The following is a 15397-nucleotide window of genomic DNA, read 5'->3' on the forward strand; positions in this document are numbered from 1 at the left end:
CTTGGGGCTGTCCCTAGAAGTAGAATTACGGGGTCATATACTAACTCTGTGTAACCTTTTGAGGAGCTGCCAGACTATTTTCCACAGTGGCTGCACCATTTCTGCATTCCCGCCAGCAGTATACGAAGGGAAACATCCTTTTACTGAACACCTACCATGTGCTAGGCACTGTGCTAGACCCTTCCCACACCTCATCTCCTATGATCCTCACACGAATGATCTGAAATACCTACCATCGCCTCTGTTTTACTGAGGAAGACACTGAGGCTCAGGGAAGTGCCGTGACTCCCCCAGGATCACACAGGGGTTAGTGGTAAGTCCTAGATTCACTCCCAGTTCTGTCCCGTACGTTTTCTTGTCTACTCGGTGATTGCTGGCTGCCCGAGGGACCCTCCAGGTGCTAAAGTGGAATTAGCCCTCTCTCTCCCCAACCTTCCTGGGTACTGTTTTACAGACGGGAAAGTTGGACCCCCACTACCCAAAGGTCTGCGGGCACAGAGGGAACGTCTTAGACGTCAAATGGAACCCTTTCAATGATTTTGAGATCGCCTCCTGTTCTGAAGATGCCACGGTGAGTGTCAGTGCGTGAGGCGGTTCCCTTTCCCGAGAGGAGTGGGACTGGGGCAGAGGGAGACAGAATGGTGTCTGGACTCAGCTCTGACGTTCCTGACTCCTTCATCCTTCACGAGGTGAGGTCACTGTGTGCGGAGGGGGTAAGTTAGATTGAGGAGGAGAAGCTCTGGGCTCCGTGGGACTTGGGGTACCACCCCTCCTCTCTATGGGCCTCAGTTCCCCCATCTATAAAATGAGCATAATATTAGACGGTTCCCAACCGTCTACTGAAAATCCAATGAGATTCATTTCCCAGTGGGAAAGCCCGTCTTTTGGGGGAACTATAAAATGCTGTGAAGGGCATTTTTACTGTGGCCCGAAAATATTGTGCCACATAATCTCATAGACAGTGGGGAGGGAAGATTTAAAAGGATAAGAGTGGGAGCATTAAGTGAATGTGAACACCAAAACCATCCCAAAAGCTTCAGTCCTACCAACTTTTTGAGCCCCTGTTCTGTACCAGGATCGTAGTCCCTGACTCCACAATGTTTGGTGTTATTTATAACCTATTCTCTGCCTACTTCTAAAACTCAGCGCGTATGGCTTAAAACAAAAGACAGATATGATCAGATGATTGAAATACGGATGAGAGTCATAGTTACCCTTTATTGTGAGCCCACTGTGTCCCTGACTCTCATTACACATATCATTTCACTCAGTCTTCCCAGCAACCCCACAATGTAGGATGGTTTTCTGATGCAAAAGCTGAGGATCTGAGAAGTGTGGCAATTTGCCCAAGGTCACACAGTTTGTGGAGGCAGAGCCAGGGTTCCGACTAAGGCCTGATTCCAGAGCCCGATCTTTTTCCACTGAGCTGTTCCACTTCCCTAAAGAGCAGCAGCCACAGATGGAGGAATTTAACTCTGGAGGGTTGCAGCTGTTGAATTCCAGGCTTAGCTTGGAGCTGCCTGGCAGCCAAGGCAAAAAAAAAGGAAATAGCCTCACTGTCTGATCAAAGGAAACAGACCTGTTCATAGAGAGAAGCAGGTAGAAAATTATAAGAGGACTTGTGTCATTTTCCATATAAGGGTTGCTGAGGAGCATAAAGGACAGTGTCTGCCGACGTGGCTTCACCAAAGGGACAGCCGGGCCCTGTGAGAACTGACCTTGTCTCAAATGAGTGTAAGGCTTCTGACAGGATATCAAGTATCTGACTCTGTGTTCACTCCTGGAATACCTGCCCTTTCAGGCCTGCTTTGAAGGCTCCCTTCAAGGTCTTTATTAAATTCCTGGCTAGCCTCATCACCCGTCCCTTCCCAGTTGCCTCGGCGGCAGGAGGAGTGGACACAACTATTGGGAGTGGCAGGGATGACCCTCTAGCTCTGAGGGATGGTGTCTTTTTCTACCAAACAGGCCTGCCCAGAGTCTGTCCTCCAGCCAGGTCCAGTTCTGTTTGGTAACAGCCCTGACCAGACTCCATCTTTCTGGAGCCTGGCACTATTGTGAGGCTGGCTTTCTGGTTTGAAATCCAAGATGACCAGGAAATAAATGCTGAATTAAAAGCAAAGTCTACCTGAAAGCCCATATATCCTAAGAGAAAGAGGACATACAACCACATAGGGGCCTGAGAGCCCTGCAGGACAATAAGGGACGTTAAGTCAACACCAGCCTGGGCTCTGTCGCCCTCTGTCATCCTCTGTTCCTCCATTTGTATGCCTCTGTGATGGGGAGATGACTTCCTACCATGTAAGCCCTTTCCATCCTCAACACTGCTCTGGAAGGAATCCCCAGCCCCTCCTCCCAGGCCCTCACTGTGGAATACAGGCCTGTGACCCCATCCAACCCTGCCTTCTGGCCTTTAGTCTTCCGGGCCATCCAAGGGGACCCCTATAACGGAAGGGGTTGGGGGTTGTCTCTGCCGTGTCCTGCTCCAGAGACTGCGCTGGCTCCCTAGCTCCCTGAGGAGATAGCATAAACCCTTTCTTCTGGCATTTGAAGCTCTACCCTGAGCCTTTGGGACCAGGAGGGGGTAGAGCACTGTACTTTGAGGGGTATTCTAGGCTGAGAGGCAGGTTTGCTCTGACATCCAGCCTGGGAATCAGGCCTGTGGCCCATCCACTCACCCACTGCCTCAGGTCGCTAAGAATGGCAAAGATTACCAGAGGCCTAGGCTCATCTCCAGCCCCTGCTTGGGCTGGAGGACCTTGGCAAAGCGCCTGTCTCTCTGAGGGGCCCCAGCTGCCTCTCCACTGAGTGAGAGGTAGATACAGAGAGAGCTCCCCCGGACTGTCTGCTGAGCACTGCCAGTTCTGTGGCTCAGGGTCGTGGGCGGCCAAGGTGACCCCGGCTAACCCTTCCCTTGGGCCATGTCTTCCCTGACAGATTAAAATCTGGGACATTCCCAAGCAGCTGCTGGCAAAGAACCTCACAGCCTTCAAGAAGGAGCTGGTGGGCCACGCCCGCAGAGTGGGCCTGGTGGAGTGGCACCCCACAGCTGCCAGTATCCTCTTCAGCTCCGGCTATGACTACAAGGTGGGTCTGTGTATTAGTTTCCTAGGGCTACCCTGACATATGACCAAACTTGGTGGGTTAAGACAACAGAAATGTATTCTCACATAGTTCTGGAGGCCAGAAATCCAAAATCAAGGTGTTAGGAGAGAGAGCCATGCTTTCTCCAAAGTCTCTAGGGAAAAGTCCTTCTGTGCCTCTTCTAGCTTCTAGTGGCTCCAAGCATTCCTTGGTTTGTAGCTGCATCACTCCAGTCCGCCTCTGTCATCTGCCCTCTTCTCTGTGTATCTATACGTCCCCTCCTCTTCGTACAAGGACACCAGTCATTGCATGTAGGGCCCACCCAAATCCAGTATGACCTCATTGTAATGCATTACACCTGCAAAGACCCTGTTTCCAAATAAGGTCACATTCTGAGGTTCCACGTAGATATGAGTTTGGTGGGGGGGTGGGGGGGGGTGGAGACACTATTCAATCCATTAGTCTTCCTGGAGGGGTTGGGCTGGACCCTGCCCACAGATGCCTCACCCTGCTCCATTGACTTCCAAGCTAGCAAGCTGTGGGCCCTGTGGATTGGGAAAATTCACAGTAGAGGAGACCTAGATTCTATTCCCACTCTGTCTCTGACTTGCAGTATGACCTGGGAAAGTCCCTTGTCTTCTCTGGGCCTCAGTTTCTCAGTCTGCACACAAATGGGGTTGATGTGGGATGGGAGTGGTTGAGAGGCCTTTACCCTGTTCTGATCAGAAGTGCTCTATTATCTGTTTATGTAAGGTGTGCTACTGCTTATGGTTGTACAGTTTATCTGTACACAACTCCAGGGGGCGCTATTCGCATTATAGACTATGGGAATGGGTTGCCCTGGAGCTGTGCAGTGCACAGCCTGTGTAGCTAAACATGGCAGCCCTTGTTATCTGTGTGGTAGAAGCTGTTGCTAATGACTGTTTGAAACCCCCTGGACTATCTGGTCCCCTGGGGTCCTCCCAGCATGGATGTTTCATTGCTCCAAGCAGATGGTGTTTTCTTTTCACTGCCAGACAGCCTGACTCCCCACTTCCCCCTCCTGCCACGTGGCAGCTTCAGCCAGCAGACCCATCCTCCCAACCAAGGCCTCTTGGCCAAACTGCCATCTGTGGCTTCCCTCCCAGGGGATACCGTGTTTCACTGCAGCCTGGCTGGCGCGTGACTGTGGAGGCCAGGGCGGGGCTGGGGGGGGATGCACTGTGCTCAGAGCCGGCTCTCTGCCATGCAGGTGATGGTCTGGAACCTGGATACAAAGGAGGCTGTAATCATGAGCCCCGTGAAGACAATTAACTGTCACCAAGACGTGATCCTCTCCATGTCCTTCAACACCAATGGCAGCCTGCTGGCCACTGCCTGTAAAGACCGCAAGATTCGGGTTGTCGATCCCCGAGCAGGGGCCGTCCTCCAGGTCAGTGCTGGGCTGGGGTCTGGCTTGGGGTCAGAGGAGCGAGGAGTGGAGTGGGCATGGCAGGGTGGGGGAGGTCTGAGAACAGGGCAGTAATGATGTTAATGTTCTGGCCAAGCCTTCACACGTGTTTATCCCCATCTGTTGGGGGGTGTAGAATATGTCATACCCATTTTTCAGATGAGAAAACTGAGGCTGAAGAGAGGCTAAGGGACTTGCTCACATTGAAAGCTGGGACTGGAACCTGGTCTAACTCCAAAGCTTGTCATTGTGCCTCGCCTCTGTCAGGAGGCATGACATGGGGTCAAGAAACCTCAGGGCACCACTGTTATCCACTGTGTGACCTTAGACAAGCACTTTCTGCTCTCTTGAGTGTCTGTTTTCTCATCTGCAACAATGGGCCATTAGTTCTTCCTCTGGGAGGGTTAAATGAGATATCCCAGGTGACAGTGGCCACCCAGCCCCATGCCTTGCATATAGTGGATGCTCAATAATAATCTTTTAGCAAAAACATGGAGCTGGGCCGAAGTTTGCCTCTGTCCTAGCTCAGAAAAAAAACTCTCAACAAAAATAGTGAGAGAGACTTTATGTGGATGGGAGAGACCCAGGAAGGCTTCCTGGAGGTGGTGCCTCTGATAGGATTCTCCAGGCAGAGCTGGGATGAGAAAAGAAGGTATTCCAGGTGGAGCAGCAGCGTAAGCAAAGACAGGGTGTCCCTGACCACACATGTCCCTCCAGGAAGCCAGCTATAAGGGGCACCGGGCCAGCAAAGTGCTATTTCTGGGGAACCTGAAGAAGCTGCTGTCCACGGGCACATCCCGATGGAACAACCGGCAGATGGCCCTGTGGGACCAGGTGAGTCTCCCGAGCAGCCCCACCAGCGCCCCTCACCAGCGCCACACCTTGTGCATCTTGTTGTTCAAGGAAGGGGAGGGGTCAGGACCCAGGAGAAGCCTCGGCGTGGGGGAGGGGAGGTGGCTGAGTTTGGGACCAGGACTTGGGTGTAGGGGGGAGGGCAGGAGAAGGAAAGGGCCTTCTAGGCGGAGGGAACAGCTGGAGCAAGCCCTTAGAGTGAAATAGGGAGGTGTGTGGGCAAGAGGAGCTGCCTGTTCAAGGTGGGTGGGGGTGGGGATGGGGATGAAGACCAGGCCAGGTAGTATTAATTTCAAGGAGCACTTGGCTGGAGTTCGACAGATCGCTTCCTCTCTGTCTGAATCTCCTTGCATTATAGTAGATATAAAACAGGAGGTGGAGGGCTGGAGTGACATCATGTGTATGAGAAATCATTCATTAAAGGTAAAATGCTAGCAAGGGAAAAGGAGGTGGTCTCTCTCTCACACACACACACACACACACACGCACACACACACAGCCCTGTGACAGGAATTCTTAGCACCACCAAGGTGCACTCCATGAGTGACCCATAGGCCCTCCTGGTCTCCCTTCCCTTGCAGGATGACCTCTCTGTGCCTCTCGCAGAGGAGGACCTCGATGGCTCCTCAGGCGTGCTGTTTCCGTTCTATGACTCGGACACCAACATGCTCTACGTGGTGGGGAAGGTCAGTCTGACACGGGAGGGAGGTGGCTGCCTGGTGCCACTGGCGGCCAGACCGCAGCCTGGGGCCCTTGGGGTACAGGGCAGGGGCAGGGACAGGCAGGAGTGGCTAGATACTCTCCCCCTGTGGTGAGCCCCGCCCCTCTCCCACCTTCCTGGCTCCACAAGAACACCTGGGGCCAGGGCTTTGCCGGACACCCTGAGCTAGTCCCTCCCCAGTTCTGGGTCCAGATAAGGAGGGACCAGTCAGTTTTTCTTGGCAGGGGCACCTTCAGATTTGAGGCAGAGCAGGTCTTCACTGGGTAAGACTATCTTGTATTTGGCATCCCTGGCCCCTACCCACCAATGCCAGGAGCAGCACCCACCTCCCCGCCCAGTCATTATGACAGTGACAACCAGAAATGCCCCAGGGGTAAGACCCACTGGATGGTCTCAGGAACCCCACTTCTGACCTTTGTGTGCGGCTCTCAGATGGGAGTGGGGTTCAGGCCTGTGCTCCCAGAGCCTCTGCCTTGGCGGCATCTGTGTGGGCTTTGGGTCATGGTTGGGGACACTAAGTGTTAAAATGAGGTGCCTTGGTGCCCTGCTGCCTTGGTGCCAATCCTCTGGTCTGCCCTTGTGAGAGGCGGCTCTGCCAGCTCTTCACTCACAGTCCTCTCCAGGTTTCTGCTGTGTGGCAGTGGGGGCCAGGTGGGGGGCTGATGGGGCCCGGCTCTGAGCGGTGCCCTCCCCTCCACAGGGAGACGGGAACATCCGCTACTATGAGGTCAGCACCGACAAACCTCACCTGAACTACCTGACCGAGTACCGCTCCTATAACCCACAGAAGGGGATCGGTGAGTGTGGGACACTGAGGCCACTTGGGGCCTGGGGAGACAGGGATGAGTCAGGCCTCGCCCTAGAGGGCCCCTCACTGGGGAGGGGAGACAGCGGGTCAATGCTCTGAGTCAATGGGAGCTCTAGTTGAGGTATGCGGGAGGTTCTCTGAGAGTACGCAGGAAGAAGTCCGGGAGGGCTTACTGGAGGAGGCAAGACTTGAGGAGCCAAAAGGGAAGCAGAGCACAGCATGGGGAGAGGATGAAGGTGTTCTAGCTGAAAGTTAAGCAGTTACAGCAGCAGCAAGGAGATGGGGGACATTGACCTAAGAGAGGCCCTACTTTTTAAGTGTGTTTAGGGATTAAAAACAAAACAAAACAAAACAGGACGCAACTATATGCCCTATACAGGAAACCCACTTATATATAAAGACACAGCTAGATTAAAAGTAAAGATGGAGGTACTTCCCTGGCGGTCCAGTGGTTAAGACTCCGTGCTTCCACTGCAGGGGGCACGGGTTCAATCCCTGGTCGGGAAACTAAGATCCCGCAGACCACGCTGCGCGACCAAAAAAAACAAGTGAAGATGGAGAAAGATAGCATGCTAACGCTAATCAAAGGAAAGCTGGCATCGCTCTATTAAGAGCATCTGTGTTGGGAGGTGTGGGGAGGGTGATGGAGGGCCTTGAGCAGAGCACACTTCCTGTAAAAGTTTAGCTAAAATCCTTGAAGGTAGGGGACAAAGTCTGAGGATTTCAACCCCATTTTCCCAGCTCGGGGCCTGGTCCAATGTAGGACTGTTTGTTAAAGGAAGGATAATGGGAAGAGGCTGGTCTCTGTTCACATCCAGGTGTGCAGCCTGGCTTTGCCACTCACCCTGGGTCCCTGGGGCCCCAGCCCACCCTGAGGAATCTCTTGGCCCTCCTTGGTCATCTCCCCACAGGTGTTATGCCAAAAAGAGGTCTTGACGTGTCCTCCTGTGAGATCTTCCGCTTCTACAAGCTGATTACAACCAAAAGCCTCATCGAGCCCATATCCATGATTGTACCCCGGCGGGTAAGGGTGGTGTGAGCCATCTCCGAGGGAGGGGGGGAGCCCCTCCTGGAGAAGAAGGACCCTGGGACCTGGAGCCTGGAGCCCACGCCCCTGGGGGAGCAACAGGGAGGCTGATGGCCCCTCCTCAAAGGGAAGCCTTTCTCGTGGTCAGCGCGCTGTCCCTCCCACCTCTGCTCTTGAGTTGCTCTGTGACCTTGGGCACATCCCTTTGCTCTCTGGGCCTCAGTTTCCTCAACTCACAGGGGTTGGGGGGAGTCTGCACCCCTGGATCTCTAAGGGCCCTCCCCCACCGTCCCCGCTCTCACTGTCCTGACTTCTCCTGCAGTCAGAATCCTACCAAGAGGACATCTACCCGCCCACGGCAGGTGCCCAGCCCTCTCTGACGGCCCAGGAGTGGCTCAGTGGGATGAATAAAGGTGAGGAAGGCAGAGAAAAGGCCTCGGGTGAATGTGGGGGACAACGGAGCATCCAGTGGCCCCAAGTAGCTGAGAGGGGTTTGGCTGGTATTTGTGTCCTCCCATAACCTGTAACCCCGGAGGACTGGTCCTTGACAGTCGGTTCCCAGTGGTTAGGATGGTCGCATATGGGTCCAGGAAGGGAGGAGCTCGTCCCAAGTGACTCAGGAAACTCCCTCCGAATCAAGGGATTTTGCTCCAAGGAAAACGTCTTTAAATTCTGTGCTGTGCAGAGTGACTGGAGAGTCTCAGCTGGATGCCCCCTGCCCATCCTCCCGCCACCTCTGCAATTACTCTTTGACCCCAGAAACCCTCTAGGCAGCAGCCCCCACCCGGGCCCTTCTGTTCACCCTGCCTGCCCTGACTCTCCCTCCCTGGCCTGTCAACATAAGGGCCTGCGCAGGGGGAGGCAGTGTGTGCTCCCACCCCTGCTGCGGCCCCCGGAGCTGCCTGCTGCCCCCTCCCTTTTATGTGTAACCCTTAGACAGTCTCGCTCCTCTCTGGGCTTGGTTTCCTCACTGTAGCCGTGATGCCTGCCTCCTCTGCTTCTTGGGGTGTTGGGAGAATTCATGAACTGGTAGACGGCAGAGCGCAGGGCAGGCGTGAGGAGCCCGCGGTATTCTGGGGCAGCCCCTACAAACCAAGCCTCGCTTAGATAATCACACAAGTGTGTATTTGCACTCTGCTTGCCCTGGTCTGTGGGTTTGTGCCTGTCTGCATGTGGCCATATCGCCCACACGTGTCACGTGTATCTCTGTGTCTCCATGTGGCTCTGTGTGTGTCTGCGTGTGTCAGTGCCCCCCATGCCCACCTGCTCAGGGGCACTCAGTCCTCACCCAGCCCTTTGCTTCCCTCCCAGGGCCAGTCCTGATGTCCCTTAGGCCTGGCTCCGAGCTGCTGAGCCCCCAGCCTCTGCCGCCAGAGAGACCCCTCTCCAAGCCCAGGGCCCACACCTCGCCTCGTCTCTTCAACCAGACAGAAAAGCTGGCTGCAGAAGATGGCCGGAGGCCCCTCTCCCTGCTGGAGGAGAGGGCGCCACGGTGGGCATCAGAACACAGACTGGAGGAGAAGAAAACTTGGTTCACAAATGGCTTTGACATCTTCGAATGCCCCCCACCAAAGACAGAGAACGAGGTGCGAACGAGGGTGGGGTAGGCCTGCCAGGGGAGGGGAGCAGCTGTGAGCAGCTGAGGGGGGCGGAGAAAGTGAGAGGCGAGGAAAATAACCAGCTGTGTGGCCTGGCCTTGCCCCTTAACTCACTTTGCTGATTCATTCACAAACATGTCATGAGCACCATCTGCGTGTCAAGATGGTGGGTTTACTTACAGGTGGTAGGGAACAATCTGTAAAATGCCGAGGGTTTGACTTGGTAGGTAGTAAAGTCCCTTCCACTTCTGATGCTCTAGGATTTTCTGTGCGCTCAGAGTCAACATTTGTTAAGTGCCTACTGTGTGCCAGGCCCTGGGTAGGTAGGCACTTCGATATATCATCTGACTGTATTTTCTCAACAGCCCTGGGAGCGTGTAGCGGCTAAAACACAAGGGCTGGCGTCTCACAGAGGGATTCTGATCCTGGCTCTACTGAGCGCTACTTCTAGGACCTTGGACCCGGGGGCTGAATCTCTCTCTTTTTTTAAATAAATTTATTTATTTATTTATTTATTTATTTTTGGCTGCTTTGGGTCTTCGTTGCTGCGTGCGGGCTTTCTGTAGTTGTGGCGAGCGGGGGCGAGTTGCGGCGCGCGGGCTTCTCATTGCTGTGGCTTCTCTTGCGGAGCACAGGCTCTAGGCGCGGGGGCTTCAGTAGTTGTGGTGCGTGGGCTCAGTAGTTGTGGCTCGCGGGCTCCAGAGCACAGGCTCAGTAGTTGTGGCGCATGGGCTTAGTTGCTCCGCGGCATGGCTGAATCTCTCAGCTTCAGTTTCCACAGTGGTGAAGTGGGGGTACTAATACTACCACCCTCGTAGGGGTGTTGTTCGCATCCAGTGGAATAACGAAATCCTTAGGGGGAACACCCAACATCTAGTACCATTCTGTACTGTGGCAACAATTATAATAATGCTGAGGTTAGTTTTCTGACCCCCAGTTTCCAGAGGAGGAAATTGAAGTTCAGAGAGGGTAAGTAACCTGCCTGAGGTCACATAGTTTAGCGGTGGTGAAAACTCCAATTCTCCAAGACTTCAGGGCCAAGTATCCTTTGCTCCACCCATGGGGAAATCTAAGGAGGCAAAAAATGTCTGAAACGTTAAGACTTTTTGATTTTCATTTATTGGGTGAAGAAAACTAGGTTTTTGTAAAAGATCTATGCCATGGCTGTCCCCTCAGGCCTCAGCCACGTAAATGTAATCACCCACCTTTCTGAGTCAAAAAGGGGCCATGTTTAATGCTTTCTGCTGGTGTCCTGACCCCTTGCATCCCAGGACACCCAGGTGACCTTCCCCTCTGCTCTGTGCTTTCCCAGCTGCTGCAGATGTTCTATCGGCAACAAGATGAGATCCGAAGGCTCCGGGAGCTGGTGACCCAGCGTGAGGTCCAGGCCAAACAATTGGAACTGGAGATAAAAAACTTGAGGATGGACTCAGAGAGGCTCTGAGCAGGGTCCTCTGCCCTCCTCGCCCTCAGGGACACCACTCGGCTCACGGAGAGGTCCGGAACCAAACCACAGGTCCCCCGAGAACAGCCACTATTTCTGTATTTTTTACCAGAGATGAAACTCTTGGTCACTGAAAGATTCCAGTGGGACCTGGTGCCGATTTTCTATTTGCCTTCTTGAAACAACAGTGTCTGAATTGACTCTTTTTAGATGATACCTTGCCTTCTGTTTAATTGTTTTGAAGGGTCCACGGTAACTTCTCAAGGGGAAGAACATTGTAGAAAGTTAGAGCTGGAAGGTCCTAGGAGGTGAACCTTCCTGTGGTTTTCAAACTGTGGTCCATAGCAAGGGGGGAAGGCTAAGTCAGGAGGGCTGTGCCCCCCCACCTCCATTCCTACCAGTCAGCTCCCCTTCTTTCTGTTTTATATATTAGCTTCTATGGAATACATAATTCTGCTACTAAAAAATTATTAGAAGTTTGAAAACCAGTGACGTGGCCCAACTTCCTTATTTTACAGGTGGGGAAAATGAGGCCCAGAGAGAGGCAAGTAATCAAGGTCCCCAGAGAGTTCATGGCCAGGCTGGGCTGAGCTCCTGGTCTCCCGGGTCTGCCTTTCTGCGGTTTATGATGTAGCAGATGTGCAGTTCTCAGCCCACAAGGCAGGAATCCGTTGGTTCTGGCCTCAGCTGTGCCCCTGACTTGCTCAGTGACCTCTTGCAAGTCATTACCTCTCTGGTCTCACTTTCTCCATCTGAACAAGGGGGACCCTGGAATGCGCTGCCCTCTATAGGATCTGCCACCTGAGATAAGAAACCTTGGCCTTGACCTAAGGAAGACTACTTGTAGGGCAATGATCTGGGTTTGCTGCAGGAACTCCAAAGACATTGACAAAGAGGCAGAGGAAGTTTAACTTCAGGGAAGTAAGTCAGGGTTCAGCCTAATTGTAGAACACAGACAGGAGGCCATCCTCTCTCTCTTCAACCAGAATCAGCCGAATATGGGTAGACACTATCCCTTATGTGGGGATGCAGACAGCAGAGTGGTGCCCATGGCTACTGACTGCCACCACCAAAGCCCTGAGGTCACAGAGCCTGCCTCCTCCAGGATGATGTAGGCAGATTTCAGCCCAAGGTAATAGAAGAGGTCCCCAGGAGGTAGGGAGCCCCAGCCTGGAAGTGTGCCGGCAGAGCCACATGGCCGCCCAGCCATGAGGGTTTCTGGAGAAGGATGACTGCACTAGGCAAGGAAGCGGGACCAGATGGCCCTGACTTCCCTTCCGACCTGAGAGTTTTTCTGTGTCCCTCCTTTGTGAATCTGTATTCTGAGCCCTTTCTCTAAGGTTCTCTCCTTCTCAGTGGTCAGTACAACAACCCAGCTAGAGACGGGGAATGTTGGAAGTTAAATGTGCCCCTCTTTACCAAGGCTATGCGGACGATGAGTTTGCCCATTGCACAGGGCGATCCTGGATCTAAGATGGGAACTGCAGGAGGCCACCTAGCCTGGTAGGTTTCAACCCAGGCTGTACCTTAGAATCCCCTTGGGAGCCTTCAGGAAATACAGATACCCAGGCCCAACCCCAGACCAGCTGGAGCCGAATCTCCAGAGTAGGGCCTGACCTTGTGTATGTTTTTATAAGTTCCCAGGTAATTCTGCAATACCGCGAGGCCAGAGACCCACTGGGCTAGTCCCTCTGTACCTATTTGCAGTAAAGATGAGGACAGTGAGCACCAGACAGGATCTGGGACTTCAACCCTATCTTCTAAGTCCATGCTGGAAGCTCCTAAAAAAAGTCAAGAAGCATTGTCCTGGGTGTCTCTGGGACCCTGACTGCAGCACAGTGAGGGCTCTGTGCTCCCGACTGCCCCCTCCCCGAGCCATGGCTGCGTCCCCTTGTTTGCCCACACACACCAGGTGCCCATGTTCCTTGTCGGGTTTACTCAGTCACTGGGGCCTGCCAAGCTTGCCAAAAGGCCAGATCCCAGGCATTGTCAGGGGAGCAGAGCTCCACTGGATGGGGTTACCTTTCCCACCTCATTTGCAGCCAGCATGTCACAGTTTACAAAACACTCCCACCCTCAATCACTGACACATTCTACTCTAATACGGGTCAGCTAGGTGTTATTATCCCCAAGTTCAGCAGAGAAGACCTAACCTCAGAGAATGAAGAATCATCAAGCCCAAAAGGCACTGGCTGCAAGGCATGGAGGTGGGGCCCGTCTGGAGAGCTTCCCGCATGCCTCCTCGACACAGAGACATCCCTTCCTTCTCAAGCTCTCCCCACCCCTAAGGGACCCAGACCTCGTGCTTAAAAACAATACGAAGGCATCCATGAACAAACTTCTTTTTCCTTCTTTTTTTTTTTTTTTACGTCTACAATAAATTATTTAAATTATTTCACATCAAGGGAGAGGGATAGGTAATTTTTATCAGGTATTTTTTTAAGACATTTTTTAAAATTACATTTTTGTTCTTGACTGATGAAGTGGAACTCGCCCAGCATTTGCAGGGCCCTCAAGCTCAGGGCAAGCAGAATGTGTACTCATCTCCTTACTCCATACCCTAGGAACCCCCTGACTGTTGACTCAGGAACTTTCTGAGAATGAAGACAGCACTGGGAGATGAGCTTTGGGGTGTATCCACCTTAGCTCTACAGTCATTGAGATTGTATCATAGAGGGAAGCAGGAATTCAGAAATCAATCTATGCTTTTAATATGAAACCGTGCCTGAAACAGTTTGATTGTTTTAATATTGTTTCTGAAATTCCTTGTACCTTTGTAAAAAAAATAAAAAAGTGAAAATAAATAGATGTGGAATAGTGCAATGGAAAAAATGTAACAAAATAATAAACAACATCTTCCTAGACATTTTAATACATGGAGCTTTCCTTGATTTGTTTCACAAATACCAATTACAGGTTTCCCTCGCTATCTGAAAGTAGAGGGTTCTTATGAAACCTTTTGTAAGCCAAAATGGCTAAAGTGAAGAAGCAATTACCTTAACACAACTTGCTAACGGACGCACAAAATAAGTCCAGATAAAGCACAAATGCTCACAGGCACAGTTCAAAGCTAAGATGGCTTAATGTTGAGATGCTGAGTGTAGTTTCTGGGGAAGGAGCTTGGTGGTGCCACTCCCATTGCTTGGGGTGCTAGGGGGTGCACCAATGCCTCTATAATAGCTTGCTGTAAAACAAATGCTGAACATATTTTCACTTTTTGTCTTTTCTCATAAAAGCGAAAATCCTCTTCAGATTTCTTTCCGTTAGTGAAAGCAAGTACTAATGTAGGTCTTTCGTGAAAGCAAGGTGGCATAAAGTGAACTTTTGGAAATACCCACTTGTTTGGGCCAGAAACCAAGCTGGGAAACAGGCAAGAAAGACTTGGTTCCTACCCTCCAAAGAGTTTTTAGTCGTGGTTGGAAGGAAGGGGACATTCAGGCTGCTCTTGGAGGAGAAGTAAGGAAGGCTTCTTGGAGGAAATGATATTTAGGCAGAAACCTGAAGGATAAATAGGAGTAAACAAGGCAAAGAGCATTTAGGGAAAAGAGTGTTCCAAGCAGAGAAAACTACCTGTTCCATAGTCTGGAAACAAGCAAAGGGTGGAGCATAGACAGGGCAGAGATCATGACTATTAAGAGCCAAGGGCAGACTTCCCTGGTCGTCCAGGGGTTAAAACTCCATGCTTCTACTGCAGGGAGCGTGGGTTCGATCCCTGGTAGGGGAAGGTCCACATGCGAGCGGTGCGGCCAAAAAAAAAAAAGGAACGGAAAGAGCCAAGGGCTTTGTAGGTGGGAGCTGAGACTTTTTTTCCCTAGTTTTATTGAGGTATGATTGACAAAAATTGTATATATTTATGTTGTTTGTGATTTCTTGAGGTGTATGTGGTAATGATTACGATATGAATACATTGTGAAATGATCACCACAATCTAGTTGATTAACACATCCATTACCTCACATCGTTACCATTTTTTGTGTATGGTTGAGAACATTTGAGATCCAATCTCAACAAATCTCAAGTGTACAATACAGTATTATTAACTATAGTCACCATGCTGTACATTAGATCCCCAGAACTTATGGGTTCTGTAACTTAAACTTTGTACCCTTTTCCCCCACCCTACCCTTTTCTGTCAGCCCCTTGCAAGCACCTTTCTACTCTCTATCAGTTTGACTTTTTTTTTTCCACATATTTAGGTATCATACAGTATTTGTCTTTCTTCGTCTGGCTTATTTCACTTAGCATAATGTCTTCCTGGCTCATTCATTTAGAAAATGGCAGGATTTCCTCTTTTAAGTCTGAATAACATTTCACTATATATACGTGCATATACCACATCTTCTTTATCCATTCATCCACTGATAGACACTTGGGTTTTTTCCATATTTTGGCTATTGTAAATAATGCTGCAGTGAACATGGGAGTGCAGATAGCTCT

At 51.5% G+C, this 15397-nt stretch overlaps 1 protein-coding gene across 1 annotated transcript in view; it reads left to right on the forward strand.

Moving 5' to 3' along the window:
* CORO2A (coronin 2A) overlaps positions 1–13714 on the forward strand; it is a 65175-nt gene extending 51461 nt beyond the window's left edge. The window contains exons 3-12 of the mRNA XM_068552425.1: positions 455–571; positions 2935–3084; positions 4313–4492; positions 5228–5344; positions 5944–6048; positions 6784–6880; positions 7803–7915; positions 8241–8331; positions 9230–9504; positions 10829–13714. Coding sequence (XP_068408526.1) covers positions 455–571; positions 2935–3084; positions 4313–4492; positions 5228–5344; positions 5944–6048; positions 6784–6880; positions 7803–7915; positions 8241–8331; positions 9230–9504; positions 10829–10960 — 1377 coding nt within the window. The 3' untranslated portion in view covers positions 10961–13714. The remainder of the gene's footprint in view (positions 1–454; positions 572–2934; positions 3085–4312; positions 4493–5227; positions 5345–5943; positions 6049–6783; positions 6881–7802; positions 7916–8240; positions 8332–9229; positions 9505–10828) is intronic.
* The last annotated feature ends 1683 nt before the right edge of the window (positions 13715–15397 follow it).

The sequence above is a fragment of the Eschrichtius robustus genome, chromosome 10 (genome assembly GCF_028021215.1).
Source record: "Eschrichtius robustus isolate mEscRob2 chromosome 10, mEscRob2.pri, whole genome shotgun sequence".
NCBI classification, from domain to species: domain Eukaryota; kingdom Metazoa; phylum Chordata; class Mammalia; order Artiodactyla; family Eschrichtiidae; genus Eschrichtius; species Eschrichtius robustus.